Raw genomic sequence first — 20,110 nt, forward strand, 5'->3', positions numbered from 1 at the left:
AGACCCAAACCTGTTTTAGCATGACAAAGTGTCTGTGTACAAAGCACATGTTCATGAAGATATGATTAACATGGTTTGGAGTGGATGGTCTTGAGTGCTCTTCTGTAGCTCTGAGCTTAACCCCAATGAATATCTTGGAGATGAATTGGAACACTGACTGTACCACTGACCTCCTCAGCCTACATCAGCACTCGACTTAACTCTAATGCCCTTGTGGCTGAGTGAGCACAAATCTCCACAGCCACACTCCAACATCTAGTGGAAGCAAATGGGGACTAAATGTGGAATTGGATTTAATTTGATCAGGTGTCCACAACATTATGTCCATATAATGTGTGTGTATGTATTTAAGACTCATTGAAATAACTTTTACTTATTGCATTTCTTTTTCTTTTTAGGTGCTTTTCTTGTAATTTTAGATGCCATGGCACCTTTTACTATGTATAACTATTTTTTTAATACTCAATATCTTTTATTTAAACATAGATCTATTGTGAAATGACTAATTGCTTTTAAGTTTCATTAATGCTGTCTGACAAAATAATCTAAATGTTAAATCCAGTAAAAGGGTATCACAAATGAAATGATTTGAAGTTAGTCAGTAGTTATTGTTTTTAGGTGTAAATGTACTGTACACACAGTCAAGAATAAGATACAAAAATGTTTTACATATACCAAACAAATGACTTCCATATAAATTTATATTGATAAATGAGGCCAGGTGTTCGTATAAACGACATTTTTTCACCTTACCTTGTTCATTCATTTATCTTCAGCACCTGGTTTATCCTTCTCAGGGTGAAGGTAGACCTGTAATCACTCCTAGGGGCAAATTAGAGTAGTCAGTTCACCTACTGGTGGGTTTTTGGGAAGTAGGAGGATGTCGGAGGCAGCCCGTGCAGACACAGGAGAACATGGAAAAGTCTGCAAGCAGTAACTCAAGACTCAAGACCAAACACAAATCACAGAAATGTGCTGCTTTAACTTTCAGGGTGCCATGACAAGCTATAAGACTACTGATAAAATAAAATAACCATAAATCTATTGGGGGAAAAAGTTTAATTCCTTTTTAACAGTATAAACTTTATAGTTGACATTCAAGATTGGAATAATGATTTAAAAATATTTCGAGTCCTCAGTATAACTTGATCATTTCTATGCAGCTTTTGCTGTTGTGTAGTGTATTTGAAAAAAAAAATAAATCAGTCACAAATAATTTTCTGACACATCTAAATGCCTGCATTGGATATTCCTGCTAAGCAAATTCACGGATGAATAATACATCAGTGTTCGTGCAAATGTGCAGCTGTTCTCCACATGAGTTTCTCACATTTTGCTGATGAAACTCATCCCAAAAAAACAAAAAACAAAAAACATGATATCGCTTTTTTTTTTTTTCTTCTACAAATAGGTGTATATGTTTTTGGACCGTGTAGTCATGTGCCCTGAAGGTTATGGCTTGCTTGCGCCCCCTGGTGGCTGTGTGCATGTGTGTTTGGTTTGTGGTTTCATAAACAATTAGAAAATATGTCATTAAATGCAGCGAGCTGTGCGATGATGTTTCTATTAATTCACACTCTCCCAGATGGGCTGGTTATATGCATTACAGTTTATACCAAACTTCATATCAGTGTTTCATGATGGACAGCAAGTGCATATTGCCCCTATATCTAAACTAAAGTGTTGGAGGTACCAGACCATAGTCGATAAAAAAAACATTTAATGTTTTTCTTTTGTTTTTATTTGTTTCCCATCCACTTTTTCTCTTTGGATTACACAGGCTACTGTTTTATACGTAAGTCATTTACAGACCCGTGAATCGGAAACCGCATTGATGTACATGAATAAAATGTATCTTCAGGATACACTTGATTTCCACTCCAGTAAGAACAGTTTTTTGTTCTTTATACATGGTTTTTATACCTCCAGAGTTAAGCTTTTCTACATTAACTGAGTTTATGAAACGTGTCATGTTTATGCTCCCAGATGGCAGTTTTTCATTTTGTTCCCCTGACAAGACAGGTTTGTTTAGTCATCACATAAAGTTTTTTTTCCTCTCTTTTTTTTATCTATGCAGGCAAAAATCTGAATAAATTAATTATTAAAAAAACTAATAATTAATCAATTGTGGGAAAAAAAAACTGTAATTATATAACTGTTAAAATTAGATGTGAATTCAAGGTCAAGGAATGAATGAAAGCAGCATCTTGATATCCATTAAAACAGCGTTATAACAGAATTATGACAGTACCAACACAAATTCTTCACATCTTTAGTTCATTCTGTAATTAAGTATCGTGCTGTGTATGAATCAAGGTGTAGATCTTTGAAAGTCTGTTAGTTCAGATCCCCTGCTGTGACAAGCTAATCAAAAGTTTAGAACTGCAAACATTTGTTTTTTTTTCTGTGGAAATATTGTGTAAGCACAACATGGAGTTTCTGCCGTATTCAGTATCTAGAGATCAGGTGAAATCAAATTCCTTGAATAAAAAGGCAACAAGTGTTACTTTTGAAATTCTTACCCATTAATGAGTTGTTTATGATTGTGAATTAGACAGCACAAAACAGGTGTTATGTTTTGTAGTGGTGCTTCATGCAAGCACTCGTGACTAGCGCAGTGGACTCTGGTCTCATTTCACATTCTTCTTTTTAAAAGAAGCTATTCTGTCAGATCAGAAAGGGTATATGAAATGAAAAAAACAATGAAATTCTGTGAAAATGTGTTCATTTTTTAGTTTTCATGTCACTTATGCTGTAGTTCAGGGGTGTCAAATCTTTTCCACAGAGGGCCCATGTGGGTGCAGGTTTTCACTCCAACCAAGAACCAAGTCCACACCAAATTCTACCTGTTAAAATCTAATGATTTTCATTTTCACTGTAGCCCTTGATTGAGAAATTGACTTTATGCCAGCATTATTTTAGCAAGTAGCAGTATTTTAGCAATACTCAGGGTAACAGCACTCAGCACTAACCTGGCAGTAGTCAGTTTAGGTATTGAAAATTGAGAATTCTACATATATAGAGTGTAGATATAATAGTTTTGAAACTATAAGTTAAGAATTAAGGCACTTTATTAAAATGATTGTAAAATAATGATATTTTTAGTGTCAGATGAACAGAAGGGGAAGTGGGCAAGAGGAAACTCAGTCAATGGAGCAGTCAAGATTAAGCTGAGAATGACAAGAAATGTGAGAGAAAAATTCAAGCTGAAACACAGAAGGACATATTCAGCTTAATAAATCATGCAACCAAAAGAAATAAGCGCAAGTAGCCTACTAAAGATTTATAGCTTAAATTTTTTAACAGGAAATATAGGGAGGAAGCTTTATTTAAACACTGAGCACAGCATCAAGAATCATGCAAGTATCAAGCACTAAAATAAATTCAAGCAAATACATTACCTTAAGTAGTAAAAAATAGTTGAAAAAAAAATAAAAAAATATATATATATATATATATATATATATATATATATATATATATATATATATATATATATATATATATATATATATATATATATATACAGTGAGGAAAATAAGTATTTGAACACCCTGCTATTTAGCAAGTTCTCCCACTTAGAAATCAAGGAGGGGTCTGAAATTGTCATCGTAGGTGCATGTCCACTGTGAGAGACATAATCTAAAAAAAAAAATCCAGAAATCACAATGTATGATTTTTTAACTATTTATTTGTATGATACAGCTGCAAATAAGTATTTGAACACCTGAGAAAGTCAATGTTAATATTTGGTACAGTAGCCTTTGTTTGCAATTACAGAGGTCAAACGTTTCCTGTAGATTTTCACCAGGTTTGCACACACTGCAGGAGGGATTTTGGCCCACTCCTCCACACAGATCTTCTCTAGATCAGTCAGGTTTCCGGCCTGTCGCTTTGAAACACGGAGTTTGAGCTCCCTCCAAAGATTCTCTATTGGGTTTAGGTCTGGAGACTGGCTAGGCCACGCCAGAACCTTGATATGCTTCTTACAGAGCCACTCCTTAGTTATCCTGGCTGTGTGCTTCGGGTCATTGTCATGTTGGAAGACCCACCCTCGACCCATCTTCAATGCTCTAACTGAGGGAAGGAGGTTGTTCCCCAAAATCTTGCAATACATGGCCCTGGTCATCCTCTCCTTAATACAGTGCAGTCGCCCTGTCCCATGTGCAGAAAAACACCGCCAAAGCATGATGCTACCACCCCCATGCTTCACAGTAGGGATGGTGTTCTTGGGATGGTACTCATCATTCTTCTTCCTCCAAACACGTTTAGTGGAATTATGACCCAAAAGTTCCATTTTGGTCTCATCTGACCACATGACTTTCTCCCATGACTCCTCTGGATCATCCAAATGGTCATTGGTAAACTTAAGACGTGCCTGGACATGTGCTGGTTTAAGCAGGGGAACCTTCCGTGCCCTGCATGATTTCAAACCATGACGTCTTAGTGTATTACCAACAGTAACCTTGGAAACGGTGGTCCCAGCTCTTTTCAGGTCATTGACCAGCTCCTCCCGTGTAGTTCTGGGCTGATTTCTCACCTTCCTCAGGATCATTGAGACCCCACGAGGTGAGATCTTGCATGGAGCCCCAGTCCGAGGGAGACTGACAGTCATGTTTAGCTTCTTCCATTTTCTAATGATTGCTCCAACAGTGGACCTTTTTTCACCGAGCTGCTTGGCAATTTCCCTGTAGCCCTTTCCAGCCTTGTGGAGGTGTACAATTTCGTCTCTAGTGTCTTTGGACAGCTCTTTGGTCTTGGCCATGTTAGTAGTTGGATTCTTACTGATTGTATGGGGTGGACAGGTGTCTTTATGCAGCTACCGACCTCAAACAGGTGCATTTAATTTAGGATAATAAATGTAGTGGAGGTGGACATTTTAAAGGCGGACTAACAGGTCTTTGAGGGTCAGAATTCTAGCTGATAGACAGGTGTTCAAATACTTATTTGCAGCTGTATCATACAAATAAATAGTTTAAAAATCATATATTGTGATTTCTGGATTTTTTTTTTTTAGATTATGTCTCTCACAGTGGACATGCACCTACGATGACAATTTCAGACCCCTCCATGATTTCTAAATGGGAGAACTTGCAAAATAGCAGGGTGTTCAAATACTTATTTTCCTCACTGTATATATACATACACATACATACATACATACATACATACATATTACAATATAAACAGTATAACACACCATAAAATAACAACAAAAGTAGTCAAGCATACAGCCATATAGAGTGAAGTGTCTAATATGGTGGAATTGGGAATATTTGAGAAATATAGGAAAAATCATTTAAGAGAAAAGAACATGAAGTAAATGTACTCATGTAGGAAAAATTAGGGGGGTTAACTCTGAGCAGACACAAAGCTGAACAACAGGGAGTGTTTTAAGACAGGGAGATTGAAAACAGTTATTTAGATTCAAACCATTAAGAAGAAGACACTGACAAGGCTTCTTTTGGGGTATGTAAAAAGTACATTTAGTAAATAATGCAAGTTCTCGTAAGATTACATGCGAAATATTATGGAGGGACTTTGGATAGTGCAGAGAATAAAAAGCGGGGAGCCTTTTACTTGGGGTGAACTCTTACAACTGCTGAGGTGTGTAATTGCTGTTGGGAGGGGGTTCTGAGAGTTCTGTGGAATGCGCTGACTGACTGCAGTTAAAACAAGCTTGCCCCTTCTCATCCAATTTTGAAAGTTTTGGCAAAGTTCAATTGTTAATATTAAGCATTCGTGTAGATTATGTGTAGTGAGATTTGCTAATTTGCCATTAAGACTAACTTTCTTTCGGCTTTTCCCATTAGGGGTCGCCACAGCAGATCATCCATATTCCTGATCCGCATGTTTGATTTGGCACATGTTTTTACGCTGGATGCTCTTCCTAAGGCAACCCTCCCCATTTATCCGGGCTTGGGACCGGCACTTAGAGTGCACTGGCTTGTGCAACCCTAATGGCTGGGGGTTCGGTTCCCTGACCGGGGATCGAACCCGGGCCGTAGCGGTGAGAGCGCCGCATTCTAACCACTAGACCACCAGGGAGCCAGTTGCCATTAAACTAAAGTAAATTAATGAAACAAATAACCCAGCCATTATGGATGCACAAGCCAGTGCACTCTTATACCGGATCGGTCGAGGCCCGGGTTAACAACGACCGCCACAGGTATCGTTAGCCGACAGGGTACCGGTGGAAATTGGGCTACTGTTGGCCGAAGGAGGAGAAGGAGAGGAGGAAGACATCTACAGAGACGGCAGGAAAAGGAGCAGTGTAGGAGAGTAGAGGTTCGGGTTGGTACTTTAAATGTTGGTACTATGACGGGTAAAGGGAGAGAGGTAGCTGATATGATGGAGAGGAGAATGGTAGATATGCTGTGTGTTCAGGAGACCAAGTGGAAAGGAAGTAAGGCCAGGAACATTGGAGGTGGATTTAAACTGTTTTATCATGGTGTGGATGGAAAGAGAAATGGTGTAGGGGTGATTCTGAAGGAAGAGTACAGTAAGAGTGTAGTGGAGGTGAAGAGAGTTGAAGGGATGATGATAAATGTCATCAGTGCCCATGCTCCACAAGTTGGCTGTGAGATGGAGGAGAAGGAAAAATTCTGGAGTGAATTAGATGAAGTGGTAGATGGTGTACCTAGGAAAGAACGATTGGTGATTGGGGCAGACTTTAATGGGCATGTAGGTGAAGGAAACAGAGGTGATTAGGAGGTGATGGGTAGGTATGGTTTTAAGGAGAGGAATGTGGAAGGGCAAATGGTGGTAGATTTTGCTAAAAGGATGGAAATGGCAGTGGTGAACACTTATTTTAAGAAGAAGGAGGATCAAAGGGTGACGTATAAGAGTGGAGGAAGGTGCACACAGGTGGACTATGTGCTATGCAGGAGATGCAACCTGAAGGAGATTGGAGACTGTAAGGTGTTGGCAGGGGACAGTGTAGCTAGACAGCACCGGATGGTGGTCTGTAGGATGGTTTTGGAGGCGAAGAAGAAGAGTAGGAGTGTGAGGACAGAAAGAAGAATAAGATGGTGGAAACTAAAGGAGGAAGAGTGTAGTGTGAGGTTCAGGAAAGAGGTCAGACAGAGGCTCAGTGGTGTTGAAGAGGTGTTGGATGATTGGGCAACTACTGCAGGAGTGATGAGGAAGGCAGCTCGAAAAGTACTTGGTGTGACATCTGGAAATAGAAAGCAAGACAAGGAGACGTGGTGGTGGAATGAGTAAGTGCAGGAGAGCATAAGGAGAAAGAGGTGTTGGCAAAACAGAAGTGGGATAGACAGAGTGATGAGAAAAGTAAGCAGGAGTACAAGGAGATGCGGCAGCAGGTAAAGAGGGATGTGGCGAAAGCCAAGGAAAAGGCATATGAGGAGCTATATGAGAGGTTTTACACTAAGGAAGGAGAAAAGGATTTATACCGATTGGCCAGGCAGAGGGACCGAGCTGGGAAGGATGTACTGCAAGTTAGAGCAGTAAAGGATGGAGAGGGAAATGTGTTGACTAGTGAGGAGAGTGTGTTGAGAAGGTGGAGGGAGTATTTTGAGCAGCTGATGAATGAGAAAAATCAGAGAGAGAAAAGGTTGGACGATGTGGAGTTGGTGAAGCAGGATGTAGATAAGATTAGTAAGGAGGAAGTGAGAGCAGCGATTAAGAGGATGAAGAGTGGAAAGTCGGTTGGACCAGATGACATACCGGTAGAAGCGTGGAGATGTTTAGGAGAGATGGCAGTGGAGTTTTTGACCAGGTTGTTTAACAGGATTTTGGAAGGTGAGAAGATGCCTGAGGAATGGAGAAGAAGTGTGCTGGTACCGATCTTTAAGCATAAAGGAGATGTGCAGTCTTGCAGTAACTACAGGGGAATTAAGTTGATCAGTCACACCATGAAGTTATGGGAAAGAGTAGTGGAAGCCAGGCTGAGAGAAGAGGTGACCATCTGTGAGCAACAGTATGGTTTCATGCCAGGGAAAAGAGGAACGCTTTGAGGATGTTGATGGAGAAGTATAGAGAAGGACAGAAGGAATTGCATTGTGTATTTGTGGATTTAGAGAAAGCGTACGACAGAGTGCCAAGAGAGGAGTTGTGGTATTGTATGAGGAAGTCAGGTGTGTCAGAAAAGTATGTGAGGGTGGTGCAGGACATGTATGAGGACAGTGTGACGGCAGTGAAGTGTGCAGTAGGTACGACAGACTGGTTCAGGGTGAAGGTTGGACTGCATCAAGGATCGGCCCTGAGCCCTTTCCTGTTTGCAGTGGTGATGGACAGGTTGACGGACGAGGTCAGACAGGAGTCTCCCTGGACTATGATGTTTGCGGATGATATTGTGATTTGTGGTGAGAGTAGGGAGCAAGTTGAGAAGAGCCTGGAGAGGTGGAGATATGCGTTGGAGAGAAGGGGAATGAGAGTCAGTAGGAGTAAGACAGAGTACATGTGTGTGAATGAGAGGGAGGGCAGTAGAGTGATGCGGTTGCAGGGAGAAGAGCTGGAAAAGGTGGAGGAGTTCAGGTACCTGGGGTCAACAGTGCAAAGTAATGGAGAATGTGTTAGAGAAGTAAAGAAAATAGTGCAGGCAGGGTGGAGTGGGTGGAGAAGAGTGGCAGGAGTGATTTGTGATAGAAGAGTATCTGCAAGAATGAAAGGGAAAGTTTATAGGACTGTGGTGAGACCTGCGATGTTGTATGGATTAGAGACAGTGGCATTGAGTAAAAGACAGGAGGTGGAGCTGGAGGTAGCAGAGCTGAAGATGTTAAGGTTTTCGTTGGGAGTGACGAGGATGGACAAGATTAGAAATGAGTTTATTAGAGGGACAGCGCATGTAGGTTGTTTTGGTGACAAGGTGAGGGAGGCGAGATTGAGATGGTTTGGACATGTGCAAAGGAGGGACATGAATTATATTGGTAGAAGAATGCTAAAGATGGAGCCACCAGGTAGGAGGAAAAGAGGAAGGCCAAGGAGCAGGTTCATGGATGTGGTGAGGGAAGACATGCAGGTAGTTGGTGTGAAAGAGGCAGATGTAGAGGACAGGGTGTTATGGAGACAGATGATCCGCTGTGGCGACCCCTAATGGGAGCAGCCGAAAGAAGAAGAAGAAGAAATTAATGAAACAAATCAAAATATTAGTTGTTAATTCTAAATATTTGAACAATTATTTAAATTGAGATTAAACGATTTGAGCCTCAAAAACAGAGACGCATGACCCACCCTGTGAAAGTTTCCACTTGGAGACTGGCTCTAAAATGGAGCTTAAATGACAAACAAAAACGCATGTTAATGGATATACCGCAATCCGTTACCGCTGCCTTGCTTCAAAGATGCTGCCACTTTTTTTTTCCATGTTTATTGTCACATGTATAACCATTTTGCAAAAATTTATTTTGGCCTGCTGAAATATTTTGCTGGGTTTGTATTTGAATTCAGTGGAGCTGACTATCCCGGACTTAATTATATATTTTTATCTAATGTTTAGCCTGTTACTCAATAATATTTTGTGTATTTGTGTGATCCATGTCTTTGTGTAATTGTGTTAACTGGCTCTAACACCTTGACTTTGTGTTTTTTGTCCATAATCATTTCATCTGTTATGTTTTCTTTTGTTGTTTTTTCCATGTGACTTCCAATTTCCTTTCAACCAATCATGTGTGTGTGTACGGTGCACCTTTTGTCACGTGGCTTGCATGGTGCCACGGATGTCGTCCACTCTGATGAACAGAAGGTAATTGCTCTACTCTCGATCTGCAGCTCTTACAAGTAGGATTAGTCAAGGCAAAAATCGGTGAAATTTCCTAAAGTTGTTCCCTCATGAACCCCCCCTCCCACCCCTCACTCCGGTACCTTATAGGCGAACTGAAACTCCTCAATCTACTTCAAGAGATTTGTCCAGCCCCCAGGTTTTTTTTTTTTTTCTTTTTTTTTTGACACACTTCCCTTAAGCGAGCACCGTTTTCTGACTGCTTTGAATATTATCTGAGGAGAACATGGGGGCTGAGATAAAAAGATTTATCGTTGTCTTTCCAACCATGAAAAAAGCATCTTCAAAAGCTCTACAGCTGAAAACAATTCCCCAGAGGCATTGCCATGTAGATGACCCAGGAATATCCTCTCTCCTTTTTACTGCTGCTATAAACATTGTGGCAGCCAGAGTTTGAGAGATGATACATATTGGTATCTATTCATCCTGGGCTGTAACGCAGGCTTGCAGAATATAGTGCTTGTTAATCGTTATTTTAGTTTTGGTTTTGGCAATACTGATATCTCACAAGACCTCAGCATGCAAATGAGCCCTTAACCAAATCAATAATACAGTCTAACTTGGCCAATGTGTTTCAATATTTCGCAAGTATATAATTAGATTTTGCTTCTGTTTTGCAGTCCTGCTAATTATGGCTTTAATAATAATAATAATAATAATATGTGTATGGTACCTTTCATCCTTTCATATATATAAAATACAGCTCAAAGTGCTCCACACAAAACATAAAAAGTAGCAAACAGAAAAAAAAATATTATTATAAGAAATCAAGAGCAATAAACTGTTAGAATGCAAATTTAATATGATAAAAAAATAACAAAATTAATAGAAATTAAAAAAAAAAATGGGTGTGTGTGTGTGTGTGTGTGTGTGTGTGTGTGTGTGTATATATATATATATTTATTGTTATTTATTTATTTATTTTTTGAATAAGCTGGAATTATATATATATATATATATATATATATATATATATATATATATATATATATATATATATATATATATATATATATATATATATATATAAATAAATAAAAATCCAGAAGCTAACTTATAAAAAGCATTTAAACTAACTTAAAAGGTTCTTTTAGGCCTGTGCCAAAATTTTGGAATAAGCTTCCAGCTTTCTGGGGCATAATGGCTGAAATCTGCTTACCTGATCTCCTACTGTTTACCGTACAACATATCAGAAACTCAGCATTGGAAGAGCTCAGACTGCGATTATGATTATATTTCGATAAACATTGTGAGATATATAGGGGCTAAGTCATCACTAGTTATACTGAAGGTTTGCATATGTCACTTGATAACAGTTGAAGTAAAATTGTGCAAGATTACTGTATAGCTCCATAGATACAGTATTAAGAATTGTTTTTAGGTTATTTTTATACCATAAACACAATATCCCAACCTGTCTCTTTTGCTTTTATAACTTAATGAATATACAGTACAATTGGAGGCATTTGTGCATATACTGTAAGTGCGAAATAGTTAGAGATTTTATAGTTTTTTTATCATTTGTCTAAGCAGCTTTCAATTATCTCATTTATTTTAATGAGTTAAGGGTAAAAATCTTTGCTCCCCAAGCATTTATGACCTTTCAGTCAGAACTACATTGGTTTCCCATTAGAATTCTTCAGAATAGTAAACGATAGAACTTGTGATCATGTTTTTGATACAGTTGTCATGAAAGCCACTGGAATTGTACTTAAACGACAGGAATTCATTAAAAATGGAACGTAACTTATTATCGCAGGGAAGTTATGATAGACATGCCTCTTCGGATACCATTGTTATTTAAACCGATCATTTTGACTTGTGAAATTAAATTTTAGTTTTCTATTATCCTGCCATATTAATAGGAATAGTGCATTAATAACAATAGGACATTTGATTCCTGCTTTTATTTTGGATATTGAGCTCTTTTTTTGAAAACTATTAACTTAAACTATTAATCAGGTTGCAAATGCATCAGTACCAATTAGTACTAGATATTTGGTAATAGTAAATCAGGACCTGTAAACAGTACACAGCTGAAAGACAAAAGTGTTTCATTAAAACATAATTTAAGTGCACGGGTTTGATTGTAACGGTTCATTTCCATCCCAGCTGCAGATTTAACATGGGTTTCACCTTTACTTTTGCAACATTGATTCAGTTAGATGTTTTGAACAGTAATCCATTATGAAGCATTCTTTTTTTTCATTGGTTGTTTTTTTTGACCAAAGTCTGTCTTTACATAAAAATGCAGATGTGATTTAGAGTGTACTATGACTGTATATTGAGTGCATTAATACAGGAAAAAAAAATAACTATAATAAGCTACTGTACATTTGTGCCACAGATCTTTTTTTCCATAACTTCAGTATTACATCAGCGTAGACATCAATGTCTTGAACCAACAGACACTTAATTTTCCAAAGTCTTTCATTTGTTCAGCAAAATCGCAAGCCTTAAATTAACATCTACAGCATTTAACTAACACCTATTGGTTATGCAAGTCCAGCTGGAGATGTATAAATAGCGTAGGCGTTCGTTCACACTGGGAGTGTTAATGCTGTAATAATTAATTCAGCACTGCAGGTATTTAGTCAACACTAGGGATTTTGTCTTGTAAACAGGATCTACTTCTAAAAGTGCAGAAGATATCAGAAAACCACTCTAAAAGCAGTACGATTGTGTCCGAAGTGTGATGATTTTTTTTTCTTTTCTTTTTTTAAACAAGCATAGCTAATCACTGCACTAATGTGGCATAAAAGGCCTTCATTTTTCAATGCTGTCAGTCCGCGTATAGTCTTTACACACGAAGCTCCCTGCAAATTTTTTCGAATGCCATTTTGTAATGTCTAACCAATGTAGGGAATCACATTAGCATCCATGGTTCATTAATCTCTAAAGGATTATGAAAAATGGTCCATGAAGCAGAGGTTATGTTGCTTTTTTTTCACCATTGCACCCAATGCAATATGTATCTGATATCCGCCCAAAAAAAAAAAAGCGAGAGTGCTTGACTTTTAGATTTCTTCAAAAATGACACATTTGTAATCGTATATTTTGGATGTCTTTATCTTCCAATGCACTTTATAGGAGGCATTATCTGTGTGGTGGTTTGGGAAAACTTTATTCTATCAAAAACAGGCTAAATTTTCTATCAAATTTGTTTGCCCCTTTTTTTGTCCACAAGAAACCTTAAATAACAGTTGATTTGTTTAAGGATGTTCAAAACCATGCCATCTGCCAAGTGTAATTGCACACACCTCTAATGTCACGTTTTTGAAGGCTCTATATGTAATGAAACTACGTATTGAGCTCAATAAATTCAGTTCGTAATCAGATCATAGCTGCCAACTTCAAATGTGACTCTAGTCTGTAACCAGAATATACATGTAAACCAAATTTAACCTCAGAAAACTCCTTTTTATACAGTAGGAGCCAAAAGAATGAGACTACATTAAAATGGACAGTTTTTCCATTTAAAATTGTAAATTAACATGTACATTTTTAAAATATATGTTCAAGAAAATAAATATTTAAACTGAACGTTTATTTTAACATTTAAGATTCCTCACTATTGTTTTGGTCCCTGTTTCATTGCAAGCAGATTTGTGATACTGAACGCTAACTGGCTTTAAAAATAAAAATTTCTCGTGTCTAATCTTTTATTGAAGCGTGCGTTTAGATGGCACTCCGATGGATTCGATTTCAATTGGATTATAAGGGTTTTGCACAAACTTGAGGAGTCTGTTTCAATTTGACTGAACAGCCAGTAAAGCTAGAAGCAGCCAAATAAATACCTCCAAATTTCAAAATATGCAATGAAGTTGTTGTCATTAATATCATTTGTAATGAAAGTTGAAAATAAATGCTATCAGACATCTGGATGTCATAATATATAGTAGAAAATGTTAGAACATCCTCGGCTGCACAGTTGCCTCTACACTGCCACACTCATAAAAAGCTTGTAAACAGCGGTCTATTCATTATTTGTATTTCTTATAGCAGTGCACTTTATAGCTTAGAGTGTACTGGGCACAGTAAAAGTTTAGCACACATTAGTGTTTTAGTAATAAATATTATCTCCAAATTATTGTCAGAAACATATGCTTAGAAATAATATCAATGTCGGTTGTTTGCTATTTCACACTTATGAAATTGAGGTTTTGGCTTCGTGTTTGCTCACTGTATTATCGGTGTGTGTTTCCAGGGGAGCCCAGTCCCCCTAAACTGGAGGGAGCACTACAGTCCAAAGGCAATGCACTTAGAGTTAAATGGATCAAGCAGGATGATGGAGGCTCACCCATCACACACTACCTCATTCGATACAAAGCTGTAAGTATTTCCAGGTTTTGAAAAAGGAGTTAAAAAAACAAAAGGATAGCCGAAGAGCTGGGAAACTAATAAAAGAGTGCAAGGAACCACATTTTTGTCAAAGTATGTAGAGGTATAATAGAGATTAAACTAATTTAAAGTTTGCAAATCCCCAATGAACTTTTCACCCAGATGGAGTTTAATAATACCAAGATCACGAAAATGTTACATGCACAGAGTGCACAAAGTAATGACATTTTACGATGCTAAAGTCTGTTGATTTTTTTCTAATAACAGCACAGCCTGAAAGTTTTGTTTCCTTCTATACCACAGCAATTTGCCAGTGATTTCAATTTTTAGTAACTCATCGTAGCAGTGGTGGACAGTAAGGGAGTATTTTTTCTTCATTACTGTACTTAAGTAGATTCAAGTACAAAATTTACTACCCTACTTTTGTATGTGTAATAGTACTTTTTACTCGTCTACATTTCAGACAAAAACCGTGCTGTTTCTCTTTACTTTAAAGCGTACTTATAAATTGTGTTAAATAAAAACCTGTTTTAAGACCTCAAGAGAAAACCCATGGTTCAGCCGAGATTTTGCCTGGAGTAAGAGTCTCACTGTCTATAACGGTACAAAAACTGTTCTTTAATTAGGTATGATGTGCAAGAGGATGGAACGCTGAATTGCACAAATATATCTTTTGTATATCAGTACTTTTAATATACAAGATATATAGGAGATTTCTACTATAAACAGTTGTTCCCTCACAAAGCTTTTTTCTTCCTTCTGAAGTGAAACAAGAAAAATGCTGTTTGTGGTCAAAAAAAAAGAAAAAAAAGAAAACCAAAACATTTTGTTACAGCTTTACATATGAATCTTAAAACAAGGGTTGGTACTGGAGACTCCTTCCAAACATGCTAAATAAACATCACATCAAAGAACCCTCACAATATCACTATTCTTTAAATATTCTTTAAATATACTTTTTGCATTCACTACACTTTTTAAAGGAAATCACTTTATTTCGAAAGTCATTTTTAGAAGTCCGTGTGTAACTAATATTATTAGCGCTACACTAAATTTTATTTTAAAATATATTAAAATTAAAAAAAAATTTATAAGCCTTGCAAATGAAAGTCTAACTTACAGAAAATGAATCAACGCTCCTGACAATTCGAAACTGAGCATTTCAAAAACGTTGATTAAAAATTCTTTTATCAAGAATTTGATACATGCTAAAATAATGTGCATACATTTTAAGCACATAACTTCCACATGGTTCAGGCCAATGTGAATTATCTGAAATACTTTCGGGTCTGCATGCTGTTTTTAATATAGAGAAAGGATTTGGCCTGGAAAGATGAGTTCCGTGTCCCAAGCACAAAAGGACACGTCCTGCTCAGCGGCCTGGACTGGAACACCGAGTATGACGTGACGGTGGTGGCAGAGAATCAACAGGGCAGATCACAGCCTGGTTCACTGAACTTCCGCACATCCTCTGAGCCCTCCACCACTCCTGGTGAGTTCCTTCTTTTCTTGCACCCCAAATCCCCCCCTCCATCCAGCCATCCATCCATCCATCCATCAGTCCATTTATTCCTTGCTGACACATACTGACGCACAACATTAACAGCTGACTCAGAACTGTTATAGCACAAGATACGTGAATGCAGTGAGAAATCGCCTTTTTTCACACTCACCCTTCGGCCACTTGCATTATGATGCATGCTGAGTCACGGCAAGCAACTGTTTGTTTGTTACTTTGGTGTTTGGGCATTACTTTAAATAAAAACAGCGAATGTTTGCAGAGGAAGAATATTTTCGCTTTGATATCAGAGTTTTTCAAACTCAAGAGGGGCATCAAGCCATTGTAGAGGTCTTGCAATGGTGTTCTTCCATCACTGACCTTGCGCATGATAATAATGCCAGAAGCTCTGGCACTATTATAGCTGTCTGAGTCACTGTCCCTGTTGCACCGTTGGTCACTCTTATTTCTTCCCAGCCACATTAAGGAAGACCGGGGAAGATGAAGCTCTGCTCCGCTTTGAGACCAGACCAGGTCATTACCAAGAGTCATTTTTGTGTCAAAGCTGAGCTTCCGAGCAATAAAGTGAACAGTGTTGAGTGAGTTCAGGCTGGTCAGATGAGCAGAGGTCACAGTTGGACTCACTTGACTCATTTCAACCTAATGAGCATCTGGTATAGCACAGTCCTAAGAGCATTTCTTATTAACAGTCTGGGATAGCTTGGTAGACGTAGGAAACTTGGATGGGCACATCCTGTGGCCCGGCAGGATGAATGTGGGTGGGATCCAAAGCCTGTTTGTTTCGCTCTTATACCCCTCATGCTTGTGCTGCTGAGCTGCATGCCAATAAGAGACACTTGCAGCCAAATGCCTGTTGGTGCCTCCACAGGGGTGTCCATGGAAATTAGATTTCTGAAACTGTTTTCTGGTTGGTAGTGTATTCCTTTAAGATAAAGCACAGGTTTAAAAGAGAAGGTTTGTCATTGAAAGTGTTTTAGAATGAGGTTTAGAGTGCTTTTCTAATCTATCATATATTTAACACCAGATATCTATATATACTATACTATACTGCAGTCCTCCTGAATTATTTCTACAGAATATAAGTGTGGTAGCCTGGGAAAACCCATTGAGAAATTTTGACATTTTCTACTGCGAAGAAAAGTTTTGAATTCTGTAGATTCTCCTGAAGGCTGGAGATTTTTTTGTTTGGTTGTTTTTTTTTTAGGTCAGTTTAGTTTTTTGCCACAGTTTTCTCTGACTTCAGCATTATTTTGCCCAATATACTTGCATTTATTAACAGCATTCAGCTAATTTTACATCCACATTTGGTAAATTGGTTTCTTTACTATTGATATTGATTCGATTATGTATTAAACACACTATATGGCAAGAGGTTTGTGAACACCTGACCATCACACTCAAATGCGGTTCTTCCACAAGCACACAATAGTCTAGATTGTCTTTGTATGCTACAAAGCTACATTTAAACATTTCCATCACTAGAGAACTGTTTCAGCTTGAAAATGTCCTTGTGCACAAAGGGAGTTTCAATAGTTAGTTTGTCATGGTTGGAGTGGAGGAACTCCAGTGTCCTGCACTGAAATCCTGACTGAATTTCCCACATAACCTTAACAAATAAAATGAAATTAAATGAATGATTACATATGCCCACAGCCAAAGATCTAGTGGAAAGCATTCCTAGAAGAATGGAGGTTATTATAACAGTGAGGGGAGTTATGTCCATAAAGCACATATGAGTGTTGTGGTCACGTGTTAACAAACGTTTTGCACTATAGTGTATGATTTTTATATAAAGTTGAGTATTTTATATGAAGTAAAACATTTTGGCTATGTACGTGATCATGTTTCATGAACTCCAAGCTCTAAAGAGAAAGGCAGATATTACTGTCACATGAAAAGTCACCATGTATTGAGAAGGCATTCAGACCTCTGTCCATTATTTGGGGTGAGGTAGAACCCAATTTAACACTACCAAAACCTGATTATGGCTAATTTGAGTTGTTTTTACTTATAATCTATAATGCAAAATGCATTGGGTTTTTCCAGACTACCACATTTACATGCTTAGTAGAGACTTCGCAACCACATTATAATAAACCTCCAGTGTTTTATTGTATTTCCATTGAACTAGTAATCCTGGTATTATATTAACTGGTACCAGGAATACTGAGCACCATAGTATACTTTAAATGAATTACAACCTATATATTGTACATATTTCATACTTATTATTTCACTTCAGCAATTAGTGTCTACAAAAGTGCATTCAAATCCGTCCCTAGTCTAAGCCCTGTTTCACCCAGGAAGCAAGTCAAACCAGATATAACATATCGCATTGTATTTAACACAACGTCCATCCCTACAGACCCTGATAACCCGGTAAAGCCATGGGTTAAGAGTATAGACATGTTGTGGAGATTGTAGTAAATACTAAAATTAATTCAATACGACAGCAGATCAATAAAACCATTTGCTATTACAGATGATCAGACGATTATTAATAAGAATACTGTACATATACATACATGCAGAGCAGTTTTGGGCAGGCATAAAAAAATGCTGTAAAGTAGGAATAATATCAAACATGAAGGCATTAATAGTTTATTTTTATCAATTAACAAAATGAAAGTAAATGAACAAAAAAGAAATCCAAATCAAATCAATATTTGGTGTAAACACGTTTTGTCAAAAAAAGCATCAATTCTTCTAGGTACACTTGCGTACAGTTTTTGAGGTTCATTGGAGGGTAGGTTGTTTTAGATATCTTCGAGAACTTACCACAGATCTTCTGTGGATGTAGGCTGCCTGAAGATAGTTTAGAACCTTGCAAGGCCTGTTCAGAGTGGTAAACCTCTGTTTGACCCTGGCCACTGTACTTCAGGATGTTACCGATCTTCTTATAGCCGAGGCCATCTTCGTGGGAAGCAACAACTCTAATTCTCAGATCCTCAGAGTTCTTTGCCATGAGGTGCCATGTTGAACATCTAGTGGTCAGTATGAGAGAATTGTACTCCAAATTGTAACTGCTCTAATACAGATTTGTATGGTCCTGTCAAGCAGACAAAAAAATTAACATGATGAATAGGACATGGTTACATGACATATAGTTGTTATCACTTTGGGTGTCCTTACTTTTGTTGCCAGTATTTTTGACAATAATGGCTGTATGTTGAGTTATTTCCAGAGGACAATAAATCTATACTTCTATACAAGCTGCACATTGACTACTTTAAAGTATATCCAGGTTTTATGTCTATTGTATTGTCCTCTGAGAAGCTCTACTAAAATTGTTGCAGAAATGTGAGGGGTGGTCTCACCTATACTCACATATATACATAGATGAAACTGTAATTCATTGTTTAGAAAGTGGCAATTTTATAGGACAATTATAATTATATGTATGTGTCCTGGGTGAAACTTGAACTAACGTGCTTTACAATAAGGATTAACGTGCATTGTTAGTTTACTCCTTAATCACAAATTGAATCTTAAATCCTTGAACTGATTTCGCTTCAGATTTCTGTTTTATGAACCACATCTCGTTAGGATTTCGGTGGAACAGGGCTCAGGTGCCGCAGTCATCTATCATGTTCAGCCCTCTGCTCCCTCTCTAGAGCGCTATTCCTCACTCGCAGGCCTGGATGAGTTCATCACTGCTGAAATCTGTGTTATTTCCATTTCTAACCCAGATTTAGGTTATGAAGGTCTTAATTCTGATGTTTTTGTCTTTGCCATTTGCCTTTGTCTTTTTTCTGTTTTATGTCTAGTCGGGTAAGTGTTTATTTATTTGTTTGTTTTGTACTCTGAACTTTATTTTTTTTATTTATTTCCATTTCTATTTTTAGATATAATCACTTTATAAATGATCCCGCTTGCTTTTTTAGATAATGATTCGAATAACACATTCAGCATCCAGGTTTGTATGTGATGAACACTGCTCTGAAGGATTGTATCCTGATTAACAGAGCATTAACCATTTCAATCACTCACTACCCTGACGCGCGCCAGCTTTCTACTCTGCGCCTTTTTTCATTCCGCTTTCCTCCACATCATCATTTCACTTTTTGGTTAAATCCCGAGCTTTATTTCTGTGGTTTTGACTGTTATTTCTCTTGTTTCTTCTCTCTTTTCCCTCCCATTTCCCTCTTCCTTTCTCTGTTTGTTGTGTGTCATTGTGCCTGGTCTTGGATATGGATGGATCATCACATTCCCACACATGCAATATATTTTTCTACAATATCCTTGTACCTTTTATGTTTTTTTTTTCCCTCCTGTGCAATCTCAATGTATATGTTTCTCTGTGTCTCTGCCACGTTTGTATGCGTGTGTGTGCGCGTGTGTGGGTGGGTGTTCTTCAGTCACACTCGGCAGCTCCTCAGTGATGTGCACCTTCTTGCCGATGGTGCTCTCACTGTTCCTGCTGTCAATGCTTTGATTAGCGTTATGAGCGAGAGGTGTTTTTGTGTTCAGGGCATCCTGGCTGGATCGTTCGCTAATGATTTGATGAT

General features: G+C 37.9%; 1 protein-coding gene across 2 annotated transcripts in view; it reads left to right on the forward strand.

Moving 5' to 3' along the window:
* The window catches only part of ncam1b (neural cell adhesion molecule 1b), a 120,757-nt gene that overhangs the window by 91,000 nt on the left and 9,647 nt on the right, over nucleotides 1-20,110 (forward strand). For both annotated transcript variants that reach the window (XM_083549389.1, XM_083549390.1), the window contains 2 exons: nucleotides 13,950-14,074; nucleotides 15,395-15,575. In XM_083549389.1, coding sequence (XP_083405515.1) covers nucleotides 13,950-14,074; nucleotides 15,395-15,575 — 306 coding nt within the window. The remainder of the gene's footprint in view (nucleotides 1-13,949; nucleotides 14,075-15,394; nucleotides 15,576-20,110) is intronic.

This window comes from Silurus aristotelis, assembly GCF_946808225.1.
Source record: "Silurus aristotelis genome assembly, chromosome: 8".
NCBI lineage: Eukaryota > Metazoa > Chordata > Actinopteri > Siluriformes > Siluridae > Silurus > Silurus aristotelis.